This window comes from Micromys minutus, assembly GCF_963924665.1.
Source record: "Micromys minutus genome assembly, chromosome: 8".
In the NCBI taxonomy this organism is placed as follows: domain Eukaryota; kingdom Metazoa; phylum Chordata; class Mammalia; order Rodentia; family Muridae; genus Micromys; species Micromys minutus.
Window position 1 is genome coordinate 2,290,673 of NC_137977.1, and position 21,452 is coordinate 2,312,124.

At 43.9% G+C, this 21,452-nt stretch overlaps 1 protein-coding gene across 2 annotated transcripts in view; it reads right to left on the minus strand.

Moving 5' to 3' along the window:
• Positions 1–7,699: 7,699 nt before the first annotated feature.
• The window catches only part of ZNF521 (zinc finger protein 521), a 274,124-nt gene continuing 260,371 nt past the window's right edge, over positions 7,700–21,452 (minus strand). For both annotated transcript variants that reach the window (XM_080920018.1, XM_080920017.1), the window contains one exon: positions 7,700–8,508. In XM_080920018.1, coding sequence (XP_080776144.1) covers positions 8,479–8,508 — 30 coding nt within the window. In that variant the 3' untranslated portion in view covers positions 7,700–8,478. The remainder of the gene's footprint in view (positions 8,509–21,452) is intronic.

Below are 21,452 nucleotides of genomic sequence, written 5' to 3' on the forward strand. Positions count from 1 at the left end.
CTGGTCTGGGGTATGTGAGATTCTGTTGATCCAAACCAAACAATCACACAAACAAAAAGTGAGAGGAGGGAGGACCACACAGAGAGATCTCTTGTAGCCTGTAAAAAAAAAATCCAGATAGGAAAAAAAAACATGCTTTCTAGTTTCCAAGGCAGTTCAGCAGGAGCTTTATGGAGGAAGAGAAAGTTAATGTGGATCCAGAAACCAGGACAGAACTGAGCTGGGGGGAGGTGGTTAAGAGAGACTGAGGGCACACAGGTGGCAGCAGGAAAAGAGGGACTCACGCTGCAAATACTTGAAGCAGGTTGAGTCTGAGTGAACTACCAGACTGGGAAAGCTGAGTAGGGCAAACATGGCTGTCTTAAAGAGAAATATCCCTCATTGTCAATTGTCCTAGACACTGGTTCCCAGCTGGTGTTCCTGTTTGGGGAATTAAAAGGGTACAGATGTGCTGGAGGAAGGATATCATTGAAATGTGGATTAGAGAGTACACAGCCAAGCCTCCCTGCCACTCACTCTGTCTGCTTTCTACTTGTGGCTGGAGATGTGCTCTCTGCTTCCTGGTCTGGCCGCCTTTGGCCACACCCCCTCACTACTGTAGACTCTCCGTCTGGAACTGTAAGGGAGAATGAACTCTCCCTTCTGAAAGTTGTGTTGGCCATGATGTTTTATCACAACGATAGAGAAGTAACTAAACCAGCAATTAAGCTATTCCTTCAGAAAGTCAAAAGAAAATTAAACTTCTGTGGTAGATAAAATTGTTATTTAAGGTTCTCAAGGCAGGCAATTTGGTAAGGAGCGTGTATTTATGAAAAATTAGAAACTGAGAGACATAGAGGGATGGGAGGGGTCTGAAATTCAAAGTAAAAAAGGGCAGTGATTCTAGAACTGGCCCAAAGAAAGTAGGGAGTAAATACATCTATAGTGTACATTACATTTATGTTTCAGGTATTTCTGGCCCTTGATAAAATACTAAAAAAAAAAAAAAATGCTGCATAATCTTGCAAGTTAGCCTATCCCTCAAACTAAAGATGGGAGAAGTCATGTCAGAAAGAGAAGAAATTTGGTACACATGACCGGTAAGTAGGAGAGAGTTTTCAGTTTGATCTTCTTTCATTATATGACATCGAGAGCCTTAGGTACTTCCTGAATGAGAAACTGATGTAAAATATGTTTTATGCAGATTAACATGATGACCATATATAGCATGGAATATAGGAAGGCTAGAAACCAGGAAGTGAAGAGTTAACGTATGTGAATGACTCAGAGTATTTTCAAGTAAGAATCTGGGATCTGGGCAGGAGAATCGTGGCAGAAAAAGTACTGACAAATAAACAAAACAACCAAGAATGACTAGTCGATGAGGCCATCACAGGTGACCTTGGGAAACACATTCTCAGTCGAAGGATATTGATGATCTAAAGAACATCAGTCTGCGGGAGGGGCAGCCGCCAGGAAGGGGAGGATGCAGAAACACCACAAACTGAGAAACCTGGAAGAAAATCAAGCAGGAAAACAGGTCCTGGGAGGATGTATGTATATGTATGCGTATAGGTGTATGTACGTATGTACATAATGTGCATACCTTTCAATATATAAATCCATAATAAAAGCTGAAGATAAGGAAAAGGTACTGAGACAGACAAAGAGTGAACCAGATGAAGAGGTCTTTTATATACCGAAGGGACGGGGGGGGGGGGTAGGTTGGAGCTGTCCAATTGCCCAACAGGTGTCTATGTGGGCACATCAGAGTTATGAACGTCATTTTGAAGTATCCCTCCAGTGAGAGAAAGGAACTAAATTTTAGAACTCCATTTAAACTAATTAAAGTAGTCCTGGTGTTTATTTTCTATTTGTGCTTGTGTGCATATATGTGCATGTGTGCATATGCACACATATGTGCATGTGTATGGGATCCCAGGGTCACTCTCGGGCTTCTCAGGTGCTATCCATCTTGCTTTATTAAAAAAGAATCTCTTTCTGGTTTTGAACTCACTGATTAAGCGAGGTTAGCTGGACAGAGATCTGTCGGGATTTCTCGATTCCACTTCTGTAGCTTTAGGATGACAGGACATGTGACTTCTTTACTCCGGTTCTGGGGACCAAAATCTAGTCATGCATTTGCAAGGCAAGTGCATTATCGAGTGAGCTGTCTCCTCATTGCTCCATGACATCTAAAGAAGCTGGGAGGCGCCCACCTCTGACAGGATGTGACAGAATGTGACAGAATGTGACTCTCAGAAAATCAAGTTTGGCCTTCTGTGGGAGGGAATTCTATTCTTTTTCGGATTCAGACAAGGACAGCAGAGAGACATTTCGTGGTAGCTGAGTGGCAGGGCAGGATGATGAGGTAGCCCTGCCATCTGACCTTCACTTCATTGCTCCTACCCTGTAGCTAGTCTCACTATTAGAACATTAGTTGTGGAGCGCTCACCTGAGTTATGATACATCTGAATGTCCCCATTCCCCAGTGTAGACGTGTGGTCCGAATTGCACCGTCTGCAGGCGCCACACGAAGTGAAGAATTGGCAGCTCTCAGGGGCAATGTACATACTCACCCTCATCCTGCTGTGGCTCCGGATTAAAGTGCTCTTAGATCACAGAACAGAGACGCAGAGGTGTCTGTGGCAGATCCTCATGATGACAACTATTTTCCGCAGGTTTCTCTGGTTCCTAAGTGATATTTTCTATTCGTTTCTGAGCCCCACATTCCACTTGGATCTGTACATTTCAGAGCCAAGATAAGGCTTCGGAGAGACTTTACATGAACTTACTAGAAGTTTCCTTGACGCATTTCCCATCCAGAGGAATGGGCATATGCACTGTTCCGTACAACACAGGTGAACAAAAGACAAGTGTCCCTCATCAGCATTCATGGTACCCAGAGGTGGCTTGCCCACCGTCCCCTCCTTCCACTGGTGTGGCTTTTCCGAGATGGTGGCATGTGTTACTCATGTTTTTCATAGCTTCCACAGCTGGGAATTCAAGATGCTATACTTAGGCAGAAGTCCATGAAGGAATTAATTGATATGAGCCAGAAGTTGATTGCCATTTAAGTATTCAGCCTTCATCATTGCCAAGTTTCTCTCTTTGCAGAAAGAACCGAGCTCGCCTGCAAACTGGCTCATTCAGGATGTGAGCGCAAGACGGAATGCAACCTTTAATATGCTGCAACACCTGCTTGGAAATAAAGGGGCTCTGTGCTTTTCCCCCTAAGGAGTTGACAGCTGACTTCATTACAGAGGAATCTGGAGCGGTGTTCGGGCCACTCCTGCCTCTGAGGCTCTCACCCAGAAATGCGCTGCCTACAGGAGCTGCGCTTTGGACACTGCCAGAGACCCCTGCTGCGCCCTTTTTATCTAGCCTCATCCCTCTTCCTTGAGCTCTTGGTTTTAGTGCCTTTAGTGGAAACTTCCTCCTGGAGAGGGAGGAGGTCAGAGGCTTTGGGCTGCCTATGCTAAATGGAGGGGGTTTGCAGGTGTTCTGTAATGGGATCTGGATTTCAAAACTTCCTTTCTCAAGGGTTCTGCTCTGCTGTGCCCAACAGGCAAACAGACACAAAGCCAAGGCTGCCACACTCTCTGGAGTGGAAGTCGAGGGTTCCCTGGATGCCGTAGTCCAGTCTAGGACAGACTCAGGATTGCTCTGAGAAGGCTTAGTGACCATACTGCAACAGTCCTTCTGGGCCAGGTCGTCCATTTCATCTACCAGGTACCCAGTTTGACCCTATCTCTCATTTGTGTAATTTCCAAAGATTCACAAATGGGCCTCCAATTTATTAGAAGACCGCAGATTTGACTTGCATCAGAGAATTTCTGTTGTTATCTGCCAGCACTTGAAGTCACCCTGTCCAGGGACGGAAGCAGGCTAGACAGAACACTCATGTAGTTAACTACTGCTCACACTCTTATGTGATGAGGATGAAGGTCACATGGCAACTTCAAATTCTCACATAATAACTACAAAACCAGCATCAGATGAACATTTACATGTACAACTCATATTACTGTCCAAAGGTGGAAGGAGAATGAGGAGGAAGGTTAGCACCAGAGGTCAAAGCTGGCAACCTGAGAATCAGGCCTGGCCTGAGGTGTATCTCATATGGTCCACACAGTGGGGTTAGTATAGTTTGAATTACAAGAAGCAGAACTGATTGCCAATTTGAAAACTGGGACATAGCACACAACCATCAGGGCTGCTGGCAACTCCGGAGACATGAGCAATCTGGCACCAGGAGCCCCGTCTCTTTGAGTTGGACAGGACCCCCCAGGCTGTCAGCAATCTCAGGGGACAAGATCTCACTGGCTAAATTAGTAATCCCTGGACCAGTGTAAGAATGATGGACTCCTGGGCCGTTTCTTCCTTTTATACCTCCTATGTTACCTGGCTGCTGCGTTCCTTCAGATGCTCGGTTTAAGAGGTGATGTCAAGGGAAGGGCACGCTTGCCCTACTCTTCACTTCTACACCTAGCATAGATCGCCAAAGCCCAAGTCTCGAGCTCACTCACTCTCCTGAGGTTGCACACTTGAAGGTGGTCCTTACACTTGACTCGAGCTCACTCACTCTCCTGAGGTTGCACACTTGAAGGTGGTCCTTACACTTGACTCAAGCTCACTCACTCTCCTGAGGTTGTGCACTTGAAGGTGGTCCTTACACTTGACTCAAGCTCACTCACTCTCCTGAAGTTGTACACTTGAAGGTGGTCCTTACACTTGACTCCTGGAGTCGCCATAGATGCTGCTAATGCCTGGCTTGAATTTCAGGCCAAGGAAGTCAGCAGCCGTGGGATGGGACTCGTTTGACACGCCCCTTGTAGGTCCAAAGTTAAAGAAAGTAGAGACCGTAAGGGTGGGGGAGTAATAATTGCATGCCCTTCTCCATTAGAGCAGCTTTGAAAGGTAGCAATGAGTGACATTTTGGGCAGCTCATGCTTTGCTCTGTACCTGTCCTTGTACTGGAGGACAAGTTGGCACATCCTGCTTTCTCACATGTGCAGCAGCCTCCTTTGACACAAAACCTGCTGCCTTCTGTCACAGAATTATGGACACAGTCACAAACGGGGCCATTATACTGACACCCTCCCCAGATATAAGATCTTTGAGAAATCTCTTTTGTAACTAAGTACTAGGAAAACATTTTCTCTTGAGAAACTAATGTACTCCTTTCATTCAGGCTATTTTTTCCCCTTTCCTACCAGGAAGCTCCAAGTCAATGTTAAAATGGCCTCAAAGGCAAAATCGAAGCATAAACCAGGCAAGTACTTCCACCCACACTCTCTCTTCAGATTTCCCACAATGCTAACTGTTAGGCTGGCGTATGCCATGTTGCCCAGGGACTCCTGATCTGACTTCTCAGTCCCCAGCTGAATGTGCTACTTTGGGGGGTTCTGGGAATTTTAGAAATGGGACTGAAGGGAGGAAGTTTGTCATTGGAGCCTAGTGACCAAGGCTACTTCTAGTCTCATTCTGTTTCCTGGTCAGTCAGAAAGTGTACAGCCCTCCTTTGTCAACCCATTCACCACAATATCCTAAGCACATGAGCCCAAACGGGCACAAACTCTCTGAAACCATGAGCTCAAAGCCATCTTTCCTCGCTTAGGTCTTTATATCAGGTTTTTGATTGTAGCTATATAAAAATAATGCACACTGGTATTCTTATTAATCTTCATGTTGTGTTCCAGCCTTAAGGAATGAGGAAGATACAAATATAAAGAAGATAACTTCTCAGAGCTGGCTGGACGTGGTTGCCTGAGCCCTGCTTAGCCTTGATCATCCAAAGAAGACTGACTGGTTACAAGGAAGAAGGGTCTACCAGACAGAAAGTACATTATAGTCTTTGGAGGATCAACCAATGGATGTGGCATGAACAGTGATCAGCCCATGTGGCTTCCCAGCTGTGCCTCCGGGGAAGCAGACCCATGTCTGACGAGGGAACCACACGGCCAGCCATTTGTGCTGCCAGATGGGCATCTCTGTCTCTCCTGCTTCCTGAGAATTGTAAGCCCTGGTGTTTGCCACAAACCTGGGAGGTCTCTAAAGGCAACAGTATTAAGGGCAACCGAGGATCTAATCCAGAGATAATACATCACCTGCTTTCTATAAACCAACAGCTTCCTTTCATAAAAATATAACCCTCTTGTTAATAACCAAAAACGTAAAGCTTTTAAAAAATTGCTATTAAGTGTGACTATTTAATCTTAAGTACAAAACTCCGAAGAGGCTAGAGATCTTAATTTTTTAAAAAATATAGCTGAGTATTTTAATTATGAATGCACTTGCATATTCTAAGCATACTTCATTATTTAGGTAGCCAGTGAAAAAGCTTTTTAATTAAATAGCATGGTGGCAATCCATTGTGAAATGTATAGGTGGAGGGTTTCCTTGAATTAAAAAGCCAAACATACACTCACATGAAACGTTATAGCAGGTGTGCATACTTTAATCACTACAAAATACTTGTTCATGAATGATATTAAAATTTGACATAAGTTTTTTTTTATTGGAAACACAACAAATAATATCATGTGCTTGATTATTCACACTTCATTCATTCCATGACTTGTAAATGAGGTAGGGTAGTGGTTCTCAAAGTGTGGTCTTCAACCAGCATTACCCAGAAATTCTTAGAAAAGCCCAAGCTCAAGCCTGATTGAATCAGAGGCTCTGGGGGACGGTAGGTCATGTCCAGCACACCAAGATGTAACATGCAAGTCCTGTAAGGGAATGTTGAGGAGGCTAAGTTTTAAAACCATGGAGCGGCGACCCTGCCTTGTGGTGCTGGAGATGTGGCTTTCACAGGCTGATTCATTGGTGACAAGGGGTGGTCACATCCATCAGTCCAGGTTTCTTACCTCAAAGTACTGTGGCAATTATTGCTTTTGCTTGAGATCTTCGGAGTTTAACAGAGGCCATGGAACTCAGAGTGTGGTAGCCGTTTTAAGCAGGATTCCATGAATGTGCTCCGTGAGTAGAGTTTGTACTTACACTATTCAGATTAATAATGTCTATCAAGGTCCAGGACACACATTGCTATCCTTCTCTTCTTTAAAAAAAAAAGTTGCACAAAAGCTTGGAAATCAGGGGCTTCTCTTTTTCAGCATTTTGAGGTACGCTGTGGAGACAAGACTCTCACAGGGCCATCTTCTGCCTGTCAAAAGGCTGATGATTAAGTTCATTACCTTCCCTGGCCAGGTGATCCCAGGCCAGGAGATGAAGCCATTTGGAGACAGCTCGGCAGCAGAGGCAGAACTAACAGCGCTCTGACTCGAAGCTCTGCATTTTGTCTTCTGAACAATGCTGCTTCTTAAGTACACATAAGCCAAACAGCCTCTCAAATTGCAGCCATCCACCACGAGTTCAGATTTGCACAGCATGACATGGATTGGGCTGCAAATTATGCAGAAAACAGCCCTCACATCCATCTGTGATGTCAGAATCCTCAAGTACAATGGGACCTGGCAGATCTCAGACAGTTCAAGTAGACTGCTCTGATTTCTTCCCGTGCAGCGTGATGGATCTCCTCCCCGCAGCATTCGGCCCGGTGTGCACAGGTCACGTACCACTGAGCCTATGTCAGGAATCGGCTTGGTAGCAGCTTCACAACCAACGGTGCAGGCAATTAGGTTTCCTTTTCTTTCGTTCTTTTTGTTTTAATGGTAAGACTAAGTAGAAAAGGAAAACACACAAATACACTCATAGCTGATGGTAAACTGAATTTATTTCCTGTTGGAAAACAATTCCAGTAATCTCCAGGTTCAGACCGCAGAGTAAACATTGGGAAGAGTAACATACAGTCAGTTCGACCGATTCAAGAATTTGGCTGTGTGAAATCATTAAGAAAAACCTTGAACACTCAAAGCTTCAAATGTAGCCAGGAAAGAAAAACAAAACTTTGACAGTCTACTTAACAACTATTGCATATATGTCGAGCCTACCTGTCACACCGCAAGGCTTACAAATATATATATGGGCCGCATCCGAAGTGGGGTTTCTGTTCTGTGGGGATGTCGCTCCATAGTTCACGAGGGTCGCCGGCAATAAAAATAGTCTTGGGTTTTAACCATTGGTATACCAAAAGAGAAATTCTAGGCTTAAGTGTACATAAAAGGAAGTCCAACCATAGTCACATGATAGCAGTTCATTTAAGTTCTGTCTTCCTTGAGAACATTTTCTCTTAAGCCATTTTGCTCACTTTGAAAATCTTGCCTGAACAGGGTCCGAGTCCACTTGTCTTTATAAGACCATTTTAGCATCGACCACATAATACATGTGCAACACTCTATATACAAGAAGTCTATCTGGTGCTCAAAAGCTCCAACACATGAACATCCAACAGTTTTGATAATACAAGTTGTATGATACAATACAATGCGTCTGAAGAATATACATTAACAATGGGAGTTTCGTGCAAAGAGTAAAACATGTTCCCTTTTTTGTGCCACCAATGTCCTTCTCCTCGAGAGGCCGTGCGTACGTGAACTAACTGCTATGCTGAGTCATCGTATGATTCTGTAGAGAAAAAAGAGGGAGAGAGCTTTAGTGACAGTCTTGCCATTGGCGTGGGCATAGATACGCACTGGTAGTCCCGGTGATGCGAACCGTGCTGGTTCTGCACTATTCCTTACTGCAACGGGACGGTCAGGTAAGGTGGAGCCTGGGGTGGAGTATAAACACTGAAGCCAAACTCCTTCCTCTCCATGGAGGAGTTGGAAGAGGCCGGACTAGGAGGCTCTTAGAGGGGAGGGGTTGATAGTACCCCTAGGCATCTCTACCTGCCCTGCATTCCCATTTCTTTAAAAGAACCACGATTTGCTCTAATCTCTGATAGACAGTAAATGTTGATTTCTGGGGGCGGGGCTCTTCCCATCACAAATGTGGACAGTGTAGACTAGAGATAGCTGGCTGATGATGGGTGGGTCAGGAAGTACCTCCAGTAGTCCTGTGAAGGTGGGGTGGGACCTGTGGCCATGCTATGACTGTGCAGCAGATCCCAGCAGCCTGCCTTAACTCCCCTGCTCTGCCCTCAACTCAGTCATGCTGGTGTGACCTTTCTCTGGTTAGGTAACGTCTTTCCAAATCGAGAGGGGGAAGCTGGGACACCTATCCAACAGGTAGGACCGGAGGAACCACAGTGTGCAGGCATCCTCCGGCCCATGCATGGTGCTAAAGATGGTCCTGTCTTCCACAGAGGGTGCCTCTCGCTGGAGAAGGAGCCTTGAAGCCCAGAACTCCCCCCAAGCAGTTCTGCTCCATGTCACTCACACTCCATTCATTCCTTCTGATCAGAGCTCTGAAGCCTAGCTTCAAATACAACTTCTTCATGCTTCCCCAACATTTCCCTTGTCTCTGTCTTTCCAAAGCTTCCTGGCCTCATAATGGCAGTTTTGATGTACTTTCATACGAACCTGTGGAATGCTGTTATCAATACACAACAGGGCTCACAGCACTTAGAGTAGAGAGCATATGGGAAGAGGTGTCATTTTTGCCTTGAGCTCATCAAAGTTCTTACGATCCAAAGAAAAAGCCATGTAGGCACATGCCAATTCAGTGATATGACCAAAAATAATGGGAAGGAACACAGAAATGCCTTGGCTTTCCCCAGGCTTGCCTCATCACCAGGGATGGCTTTGCAGCAGCAGGTAATAAGCTAATGTTTTCACTGAAGCTGGAAACATGAGAGAAACCACAGGAGGCCACCGTAGGTTGAAGGATAGGCCCTAGTAGAGAACTGGATGCAAGAATGTGGTGTGTGTGTGTGTGTGTGTGTGTGTGTGTGTCTGTATGTTTTTCGCACATGTGCATGTGTGTCTGTTCTAATTAGCTAAGATCTTCTAGAGGGGGTTTCATGAGAATTGAATGGAACACAAATGGATGGTAGTTTAGGCTACATTATGAAGGATTTTAAAATATCACTGAAGAGTTCAGAATTGGCCATACAGATCACACATACAGAAGAGAAGCTAAATGAGTATTTGAAACAGAAAACTTTGTGAGATCTTTGCTGCCCTTAGCATCCCTGAGGATGGCTGGCTGGCCAGCCACTAATTCAGAGGTATAGGCCGCATGGCCAAAGGCTGGGAGGCTGAGAACTCCCCCCTGAGCCAGGCACACTGTTAGGCGATGGAGAGGGATGGACGGGCCTGGCCTTCATCCCTGTTTCAGATTTAGTTTTTTTGGTGAAGGAGATGGACAGTGAGACTAGGTCCCTTCCCACCACAACCATTTCCATGAGATGGACAGCCACGACTGGGGCCTTCTGGCATTACCCACTCTGGGCTGATGCCCAAAATTCAAAAAGTGAGACAAGGCAGCTTTGTTTTGCTGTGAGCTTATGTAAAACATGTTTGCTCCATTCTTTTCAAAAGGATGGCTTTCTCTCGAGTACTGCTGGCCTCCAAGTGCGTTTAAGAATAAACTATTTTAATGCCAAATCTTTGTCTGAGTATTGATTTTAAATATGTCTGGGAGGTGTTTTTCTGAAAACATATTAAAAATACTGGTGGGAACAAAAAGCTGTCCTAAAGATCTACATAGCTATGATAGGAGGTTTACAAGCACTAAAAAAAGTTAAAACCCCAAACTATACTGCTTCTTTTGTTATCTCAAAGTCAAAAGTGGTTTTATAGAAAGATCTGAACTAAAAACAAAACAAAAAGGCCCTACAAGAGAATTATGAAATGAAAGAAATAAAAGAAGCCAGGATACTAGATAGCTAAGTGCCAGGCTGTTGATGTTTAGTGCCTTGTTTTTCCTCCAATTAATGTCTAAAAAGGAAATAACTTAACAGTCTCATCTTTATTGTGTTATTCCTACGTTTCCTAATGTAGCTCCAACATTCCCTTCAAAAAGACAGAGGCACAGATCTATCCTATAACAATCACACTAAGTATCCACACTTCTTCCTGAATATGTGGGTATATTTAATCACATTATTGCAGTACACCTAAGTCATTGACACAAAGGGCTTGTGCTCTGAAGGTTAAGAGAAGCAGATAAAATCATCTCCTGAAACGGGACAAAAGCAGGCTGGGGAAATGCAAGCTTATACCAAATAAGGATCCATGGATATGTCTCTTCAACAGAAAAGATGATGAAACACCAGGGTCCCGGCACACATGGAGATGCCTGAACGCACGGAAAGCCTTCACCCTCACCATATCCCATCTTGGATCCCAACCCACAAAATGCTGCTGCTAATCATTACTGTGGGTCTTCTCACCTTAATTAACCTCTCTAGACTATGCCTCATAAGCATGCACAGAAGCTAAGCTAATCTAGATGACTCCCCGAGGTGTGCCCAGCACCCGTCTCCTAGGTGATTCTAGAACCTGTCAACTTGACATCAGCATCAACCATCACAGCCAGTTTTCCATTTTTGGCTCCAGCTCCATAAAGGTCTCCTCCAGTCCTGGCTGCCCATCACAGACAGCCCTTCTCATGGTGGGAAGGAGGCATATCCCCAGAGCTCCATGGGAAATGGACATATTTCTGTTGGGGTAGGGGAGAGATTCCAGATGTTTCTGATATGCTCAAGGGATTGCCTTTGAGGATCCCTGGGGCATTTCTGCTTTCTGTCCCAAGTCCACTGAAAGTCTGAGTGGTGTGAACTGGAAGAATGGATGGTGTATCTGAGCCACACATTCACTCTTGTAAGTGTGGGTGAGAACAGACACAAAGTCAGTCTCCAGATGTGGCCTCAGATGTCTCTTTGGATGGGAAACACATCTTTCCATGCAAGTGCTCAGTGATTTTCGTGTTTCTAAGAAACTCTAGACATCCTGGGCTGGGAAAGACTGCCAAGAAGCAAGTGGAAAGATAAGACGTAGACGCCAGAGGCCGGGAGCTGAGAGGAGACTAGGCAGTATGGCGCACATCAGAGCCAGTCCTGAGGCACCAGAGAGGAGAAATCACCCCTGACTGCTTTCCCCAATCAGCCCCTCTCTTGTGCGGAGTTTGGAGCTCTTTAGGTCTGAAGGAAACCACTTCACTAGAACAAAGCAGTGGGTAATCTCACCAATTTTACACAGCAATTCACAGTCCCCAAAGCACTTTAATGCAATGACAGGTTATGAGAAAAAATATCTGTTCCAATGAAGGCGAAGTGTTTTACATAATCGAGAGGAACATCAGAGCAACACTGGTGGAGGTGGGGGGCGACGACAGAAAAGGAAGTGGAAAAGAAGAAAACTTACACAATCCCACAGAGAGCCATATTCTACTCTGCAAAAAGCCATCTCCTGGAGACCCCATGTCTAAGTAACTGAAAATTGAAAACCATTAATCCCAGTTATGAACAGTTGTTTTACACGAGGGGGGTTTGTGTTAAAAAAAAAATCAAACTTGCGACATACCTTAAAGCTGAAAAGAAGATCTATCTAGGCCCTATACTTTAACAGAAAGGATTCTAGAACACTCTCCTCATTGTAAAGGACCTGCTTGGAAGGAGTGTGTGAGTCCTTTTTTCCCTTCAGTAAATGTGAAACTAAACTTAGAAGCTAAAAAACAGATGAGGGCCTTAGCATTCCTCACCCCCACCCCGGCCACAGCACCATGCATGTCTTTTAAATGTGAGACATTTTACAAGACTGGAATTCTCATTTTAGGTTTGGCACTCCAACAAATGATTAACTCGAAGAGCTGACCACATTTGCTGGTCAAACGGCTTAATCATATATTAGATGTATTCCAAGGAAAACATTTTTTAAATAAAAATAAAAACCCATGATCCCCTGAAACTGTTCACCTTGCAGTTTTGAGGTGATTCAACGTGCCTAGAATCATGATGAAAGTCCAGCTTTGAAGGGAGAATGTAAAAATGTTCATTTCCACCCCCCAACAGTGGGGCCCACAGGTGTCTGGACATTGCTGATTCCCTGGCAAGTGTCTGTCTCAGTGGAGTCGACACCACTGAAATGTTAAGAGGCAACAGTAATCAGAGCATCTGAATGGGGTGGTGTAAAAAAAAAAATCTGTTGATTCAAAGATGTAAATCTTTTTTCTTTAAAACATGACTTATCTATTTGTGGTTCCCTTTCTCCCAAAACAAACACAGGCAAGCTCCAAGAACCAGGAGAGAGCCACCGTGTTATTTCAAAACAGGACTGAAGAGGAGGAAAGAAGGAAGACAGGGAGGAGCTCTTGTCCCTGCGCGGTCAGTTCATGCCACCTTGGATTCCGTTTAAATGAGATGCTTTCAGACTGGTACAGTCGGAGCTCAGAGACAAAGCCAGGCAGGAAAAACCCACAGGAGCTTAAAGATTGAGTGTGGCTGTGTCTTCAACAGATGGTGACAAGGCTGTGGTAACATGTTGGTTTTTTTCCTTTAGTTGAAGAATACAAACATTGCAATCAATCTTCGCTGATTAGCTAACTATATTACTCTTCCCTTTATCATTTGGGCTGGCCGTTTATCTGTAAACAGAGGCTAATCAGAATGAGCCCATTTTTCTTAGGAGCACATTCCGGTTCACACAGGCAGTTGTGAGCTTTCTGCTTAGGCGGTAAACTGAATTCTCTATCACGGTCCTCCTTTATTTATTTATTTTTAAACAAAAGCAATTGGGTTCCAACAGGCTGGATAATAAGTCTTTTTGACCTGCCTTCTTCTTTGACCCAGAAGGTCATCCCTGCGCTCGGGCACAGAGCTGGCTTAAGAAATACCTCCAAGTCGTACATTTCATCTCCTGCCCACTCAAAATAGAGCTTCCTTTAAATGTGTCTGTGCAGGGTCCCTGAAGGCCAACGAAGCTTCCCTGTAGTGGGCAATGGAGGGACAGAAGCCTCTGCCTTTATTAATGAATGCAGGCCTTTATGAGTCTGGCTGGCTCCTTCCCTGTTCCCAGAAGCATATACTGTACGTGACTTAAAATGCTCGAATATTGACACAAAGCGAGCTGGGCACCTCTAAGGAAAATTACTCCTTGGATATAATGTGAGCTCGTAACAGCTATTAGAGTACAAAATCAAAGCCCTCAGGATCAGCCTGACATACACCGCATTCTACCTAGTCCTCGAACATTAGAAGAATTTTTTTCTGAAGGCATTCCAAGGACAGCATTAAACTGACTTTTGTAGCAATCCGCAACAGCTTTTTGGCTTAGAGCTTTTAGTACTAAATCTCTGGTTCGAATCAATATAAGTACTATATCTTCTACATTAATCAATACATTTGGTTCAATACGTGTTCTATTAAATTATACTTTCTAATCAAGAGTTTTACATTTTTACCCTCTCTCTTTTTCATTCCTAACTTCTTCTCTGCTAGCAAAATAGTTTTGAAAATGTATACGGGGGCGTGATGATAGGGTGTGGGGCTATTGACCCTGGATAAGGAGGAAAAGCAGTCTCAAAGGCAAAGGGTGGCCCTCAAGCATGGTAATGAGGTTATTAGGAGAGGTGTGTTAACAAGGAGATGCCTTCAAAGCCCACACAATCAGAGACTTTCTCATGCATTTAAATCTGAATGAATCCCCACAGCCTTAGCACTAGCAACAGAATGTTCTAGGAATTGCTGCAAAAACTCCAAAGCATCCAAACCCAATTGCACACCTCCTATAAGGAGAAACATTGTATTTCCATAGACCCTACCTGAGAAACATCAGGAACACGTTTGTGAGCATGTATATTTTCATGAGATATGTCAGTGGATATTCTTTTATATGTGTTATTTTCCCCCCAGTGATTTGATGACCAAAAAAAAAAAAAAAAAAAAAAAAAGTAAAAAAGCCAACAAATCAATGAACACGTATAGTAAATTTCTCATACCAAGGGAAGTGGAAAGTGGACTCATGAACTCATTTGAAGAATTTCTTAGATGAGGAGCGACTACTTTCCTATTGTGCTATGAAGCTTGCATTTCTGAACCCACCTATTACAATTTGCACCCCCTCCTCTTTAATGCCAGAGATTCTGCAGTTCTGATCACACGTGCAGTGACAGAATTTATCTTTTTTTTTTTTCATATAGTACAGCCATCACCGTGATGTGCAGAGATGCTGCTGCCTTTTCTTCTGACATTCAGCAGTTCACATGGACCTGGGCTGACATCTCAGAACACTGGGTGACACTAAGTTACATTAAAATATTAAAACAAAGATGAAATGGAATCACCAGAAATGATGAGGAAAATGTGGCAGACAGAAATGGACCAGGGCATGAGAGTTTGTAACTCACAAGGAGAGAATTGTTTTATCAACCGTAAGCTTGAGGCCTGTTTTTCAAACAATTCTGGCACTGAAGTTTTTATCATATATATATATATATATATATATATATATATATATATATATATATATATATATATATATATAATATCACACACACACACACACACACACACACACACACATATATATATATATATATATATATATATATATAAAATATCACACACACACACACACACACACACACACACACATATATATATATATAATAAAAAAAGAGCTTTCTGGTGAGACAGACTGAAAGACATATTTGTGTTCTTCTTTGGATGCTAGTGTTAATGAACCTGGGAAAACTGGGCTGTGCTGATTCCACAGGATGGGAGAAACAGGTTCATGAGCTGATATTCAGAAATGTGAGCAGGGAGTTGGAGATGATGCAGAGGAGACTTTCTGCTGGATGGACAGATGCCACTCCTGTGTAGAATACTGAAGAGCCTGCAGAAGATCTCATGGTAAACATGGCTTGCCTTACAAGGTCTCTAACCTCCCCTTTACTGACATTAGGATGTGGTCATGGTGTTACTGGGCTTTATAGAAAGTGTCTTAGTTTACACTGTAATGTGTCTCCAGATATCACTGCATCTGACTAGCGGGAGAAATCCCTCTTCAGAGGGGACCACTGCCTTATGCTATTTGGAAAACATTGTGCATGAATAAATGAAAGAGTTGGAGGAAAGGAAGATCTAATGATATTCAATTAATGTTAAATTTCAAGAAGAAAGATTTGGTCTGTTGGCAAAGGAGACATGTTGAAATGTTGGTCTGTGGTGTGAGAGGGGATGCTGTAGTCACTAAAATTCATGCTTGAGATCCATACAATCGAGTTACAAAACCAAAATTGCCACAAGGAAGCTCCACAATATTTTACATTTATGATTTGGTATTGGTCTGCCTTCAGAGCTAACCTTTCCTGCTGTGGCCACAGGCCACAGGCTGGATATAGCTTGCTGCAGGGTGGAGCAGTATGGATCAGTGGTCAACAGGAGCCCTTGCTGTTAGCCTGTCTTTGCATAGACAAGCTTACTGTCTGCTATGCTGTTCATCCTTGGGTGTGCTGCTTGCTCTGTTTGTTAGATATGTCCTTCGACTTATGAAAATAACATATGTCCACACAAAGAAACACACACATGCACACACATTCACATATATAAATATGCACACAAACACACACACACACATCAATACACAAATACACACATAGTACTTACTGCACTGCATGCCTTTTAAAAACAGTGCCATAGGACGAATGTGGGCAAGCATCCAGAAATTCTGCAAAGGATCCTTTGAGGATATATTATAAGTGGCATTATCAGTGGGCGGAACTAAATCTCTCTAGAAATGTTCACTCACTCAACTGTTTACTCTACATACAAACAGCAAAGATGGTTCACCCCAGGCCAAGAAAACAACAGTACTTAGAGATGCTCACGTTGCCACAGTGTCTAAAGTGACTCGGGAATTACGCTGTGAAAGTTACTATTTTGGGTGTGGAAATGAATGTCTCCTTGGGGAAAAAAAAAAAAAAAAAAAAGAGCAACCACTATGGATTCTGCTGCTCTATCTTTAGAGGCAGGAATTATTGTACCTGTGTAGGATACATAAAAGGAAAAGTGTAGTTTCCCAATTAGGAAGGACCTAAGAGGAAGTGCCTGGGGGCACTTAAGAGATGAAGGGTATTCACCTGGCTATGGCTCATACCATCTATCAGGGGAGACAAGGTTCAAAGTTCCTCTGCCTTCTGGGAGGGGTGGTAAGCTGACTTTTTAGAGAACCTACACACACCTGTGGCAGTAAAGAGGGCGGGGAACACAGGCAAACCTGAGTGCCACGGAGCAGAAACCAGAGTTCTTCAATATCACAGGATTTGGTGGGGCTTAAGCTCCCGGGCCATGTGGACAGGTACTGGGAAGTGGCTCTGTTCAACACATTACATTTTTGTTTGTGTGTTTGCAGAAAGGGTCTCATGTAACGCATGCTGTCCTCACACTAACTATGTAGTAAACTAGTCTTCCTGCCTCCCTGTCCCCTCAGGTCTGGGGTTAGTGCATGAGCTCCCATTTCACTCCTTCTTTAAAACAAAACAAACAAATAAGCAATATTTAACCAATCTGGAAAATTTTACAGTGGTTCATAATGAAGCAAGAACACCCAGCTAATTATCTGGGACTCAGTTTAATGTAAGTCTTCAGAAGCAGACTAATTAGTAATTAAATAATGCAGCTTTTAAGTCAGAGCATATAATAATTTCCAGTATTTTGACAATTAAACAGTATAGATAGATAAACCAAGTCACTTTATATTGCTGGGCTACATATGGGAAATGTTAATATAGTAACAATTCCATTTTCCAGGAAGACCTTTAAAAGAATAGTACAATTCTGATTCTATGCGGTTTTCTAACTGTTTTACATACTGGAGAGGCGTCAAGATTCTCCTCTTTGGAGGTTTGGAGACAAAGATGTATTAGGACCATTTGCATGCTTTCCAAGTGTGAGTTCCCACCTTTGATACCCAAAACCCTGCAGAAGCCACTTGTGTGATAGGCTAGTAGTGCACGTCTCAAATGAATCAAGCACAGGGTAAGAACCAATACGCTCTGATCTCAAAATGCACACCATGGCAAGGAAGTGTCTTTCTGTTTGCCTGTGCCTCTCCAGCACAACACAATACAAAATTGAAAAAACAAAACAAAACAACAACAACAACAACAACAACAAAAAAAACAACCAAACCCCCTACTTTTTCTCTTTAGACTCACAATAGTTTGCACCGAGACTCACAGATTGGAAGAACAGGCAGAATAAAGAAAGCAAAGTGGCCCCTGGAAAACATTTTTAAAAGTATAAAGTTGATTTTTCTTTTTTGCAAGGAATTAACAAATTGAGCTCCCGGCTTAAGTGTGGGAAGACAACAGGAAAGTGAAATGAGAATACACATAGCAGAAAGGAGAGGGCCTAAGCTATAACGACTGCATCACCTCCAGAACCGCAGACTTGGTGTGTTGGGGGACCGAAGGCTTTGATAGGCAATGCTGTCTAGTAAGACATTCAGGGATTGGGTCAGCTCTTCCCACAGACCGACCAGCTGTAGCCAGGCTGTTAGGCTTTCATTTTCTCCACTGTAATGTTTAATTTATCACACTGGTACCTTCTAAACCAGAACATCTGTAAACAAGGTTAAGAATGACCTCCTTCCGGTTTTACATCCGTGAACAGTGCCCCCTTCTCTGTGCTTTAATTTTAATTCCTCAAAGATAAATAACTCGGTGCAAGGGGCGGGGAAGGGCGGCTTGTCTGACGCTAATGTGTTAATCTTGGGCGAATACAAATTTCCTTTCTACCAAGCTCCAGAGCGCACACGCCTGGCTCTCCTCACTAAAGCAATGCACAGGCATCCCTTTCCCAGTCCAACACAATTACACAAACTTCTGCTAAATATTTAATAGGCTTGTGTAGTAATTAGCAACAAATAATTATCTTAGATTGATAATTGCTCAGAAATGTCCTCTCACAAGCATTGTAGTTATGTGGCGCCTCCCTCTGTTTTAGATTTTTGAGTCCTGGAAGGATTGTTTTCTAAGTTTTACTTTTTAAGAGAGAACTTGGTGAATTAAATCCTAGTCACTCTCCTTGGCCCACGATCTTACAATCAGGTTCGGCTGCCTTGAAATCAACCGTAACACTACTCCAAGCTCTGCGCTTCTGCGTGAGCGAGTCATTGAGATCTAGTTAGGTTCCGGAGGATGCGGGAGCCAGGCATTGATTTAAAAACTGACTGGCAGCCTTAGGATTTAAACTCTGGTCCATCAGTTTCAAAAGGTCATCTGATTAGAATGGGTAAGGCACTGGGCACTGGTGATTTATATTCAAAGGGTAACCTTTGTGAGAAGGAGGAGCCGTGACTCTCTGCCTTTCAATTTGATAGGACAAGGGATTCCTTCAACCGAATTCCAATAACTGAAAAAGGAGGCAAAGTATGTACCACTACCCACCCACCCTGTGTGTGTGTGTGTGTGTGTGTGTGTGCGCGCGCACGCATGCACGCTTCATGCTCCAGCATGTGTGGAAGCCAGAAAATGACATCAGGTCTGTAGCCTGATAATTTTGGGACAGTCACTCACTACCCCAGAGGCACACCATTCTTTTCAGTCAGGCTGGCAGGCCTGTGAACCCAGGTAAATGCCCAGGGTCCTTCTTCCACAACTGGGGTTATAGGTTACAGACATACACCAGCTTTTACATGGCAGTAGAGAACCTGAATTCATGTCACCATGCTTGCATGACAAGTGCTCTTGCCAGAGAGCCATCTCCCCAGACCTTTCTTATTTCCAATTATAACACCGCCATGCTCTCTAAGCGTGAGTCAAATACACTACAATTCATTAAAGATAACAGAAAATCTGTTTGCCTACCAATTGGAAACCAACCAACTATCTGGTAGGTCAAAATATAAAATGTCGATTGATATCATTAAGCAGTGTCGAACTTGAGCCACACCCTGAGATTGTGTGCGCATTTTCATGCCCCAGCAAGCGTGTGCTACGTAGAGAATGAGTTATATACATGCGTAGGCTCCGTGTTCTGCAGATCTTTCAGCCCCTCTGGAACTGTCTGAGATGGGGATGCAACTTAAAGAAATCCCCACAGAGGCTTTGTTTGAGATATGAGAAAATTATTTGAAAGTACAAACATGTCATAACCCCAGTGTAGTATTTGGTTGTCTTCTGTGTTAAGTAAAAGCTCCTGGTTAGGAAGGTCTGCTTTACTGTTTACCACCCTTACCTCCTTGCTGGGCTTTCTCCCCCCTGGAAAGTCTCTGGAAGTCTCCTCTGTGTCCTCTGAACCCAACTTTGTTTATAAGTAGCTCACACAGGCACCAAGAAAACGTAAGTGTGTCAGGAGGCCATCTGAGGGTCAGAGACAGCTTGGTGGGCTCGGTTCTCTCTTCCACTGTGTGCGTTCTCCAGGGATGGTCACCAGACTTGGTGGCAAGCACCCTCAGTCCCTGAGGTATCTGGAGCTTCTGTCTGCCTTATTCTCTAGGGACACCTGTTATAATACTGCTTAGACTCAGTCGCCATTTCTGCCAGGGTATTTCCAGTCATAAAATGACAGAGGTTTCTTCCACGTGCCCTCCAGCAGGAGACTTGGTGTCTGTTTAAGAACACCCATGTGAGGTTCCTCCTCTCACCCCACTTTTCGGTGCCTTTTCTGCTTTGCTTCTTGGTCTGTGACAGGCTCCTCACCCCTCCAAGTACTCTGAGCGACCTGGAGAGCCCCCCCCCCCCCCCCCGTTTAATCCCCTCACACAGGGGTGTGCTGAAACTGGAGAGAGCACTCTGGAATCCTCACATACTTATACGATTTGCTCCTCCAAGTTAATTTGAATTCATTACAATAAAGCAATATAATTTTTTAAAAAAGCTCTCTTTAATGTGAAGTATTTAACACGATCCTGGAAGAATGACGGTCCCTTTGCAGAGGGCCCGGCGGCAGCCATGGTGCACACACTTGTGAATTCAAAGGTGGACCGTAAACAAGCACACAGGTCTGCACTGCCGCGCAGAAAGGCCCAGGCAACGGGAGGCCCCATTCTCATCAGTCCTCAAAGGGACCTGCCACACACAAGTGGCACTTATTCTAATTTAAAGCCCTCGCGCTTGCTTCAGTGTTGCAAAATTTATAAAGGAATAACTTCATTAAACCGCCTGCTCTTCAAACACAAATGCAAACCAGCCAAAGCACAGCCGGTTCCGGGCAGGAAGGGAAATCGACACTGGGACTTGTGATCACAGAGACTGAAATGGAGTCTGTGGCGGGGTGCTTCTCTTTCTGACAGCGCCATTCCCTGTGCAACCTTCCTTCACCAAGTACTTGGGCTGCGCGGCTCTTTACATCCGTCAGGAGGCCTGTTGCTCTGGCGAGCCTGCCTAGTAACACTGAAAATCACTCAAAGCGGTTGGGCAAGCCGTGTCACATGCAGAAATATATCTGGCAGTACATGAGTGAACACTGGTCAACGTTCCTTTTCTGGCCTGCAAGGAGATTGATTCTCTACTCTCCACTATTACAGCTTCCATTTACTTGGGTATATATTTAGACTTGTTTAAACTGTTTCAAAACTAATGTTAATGTTAAAAATGATTTTCCCTTAATCCTGCCACCTAAGGGGGAAAAACAATAAAAGGGGTCAAAGATAACACTTTTCTCCATCCATGCATGGTGCTAG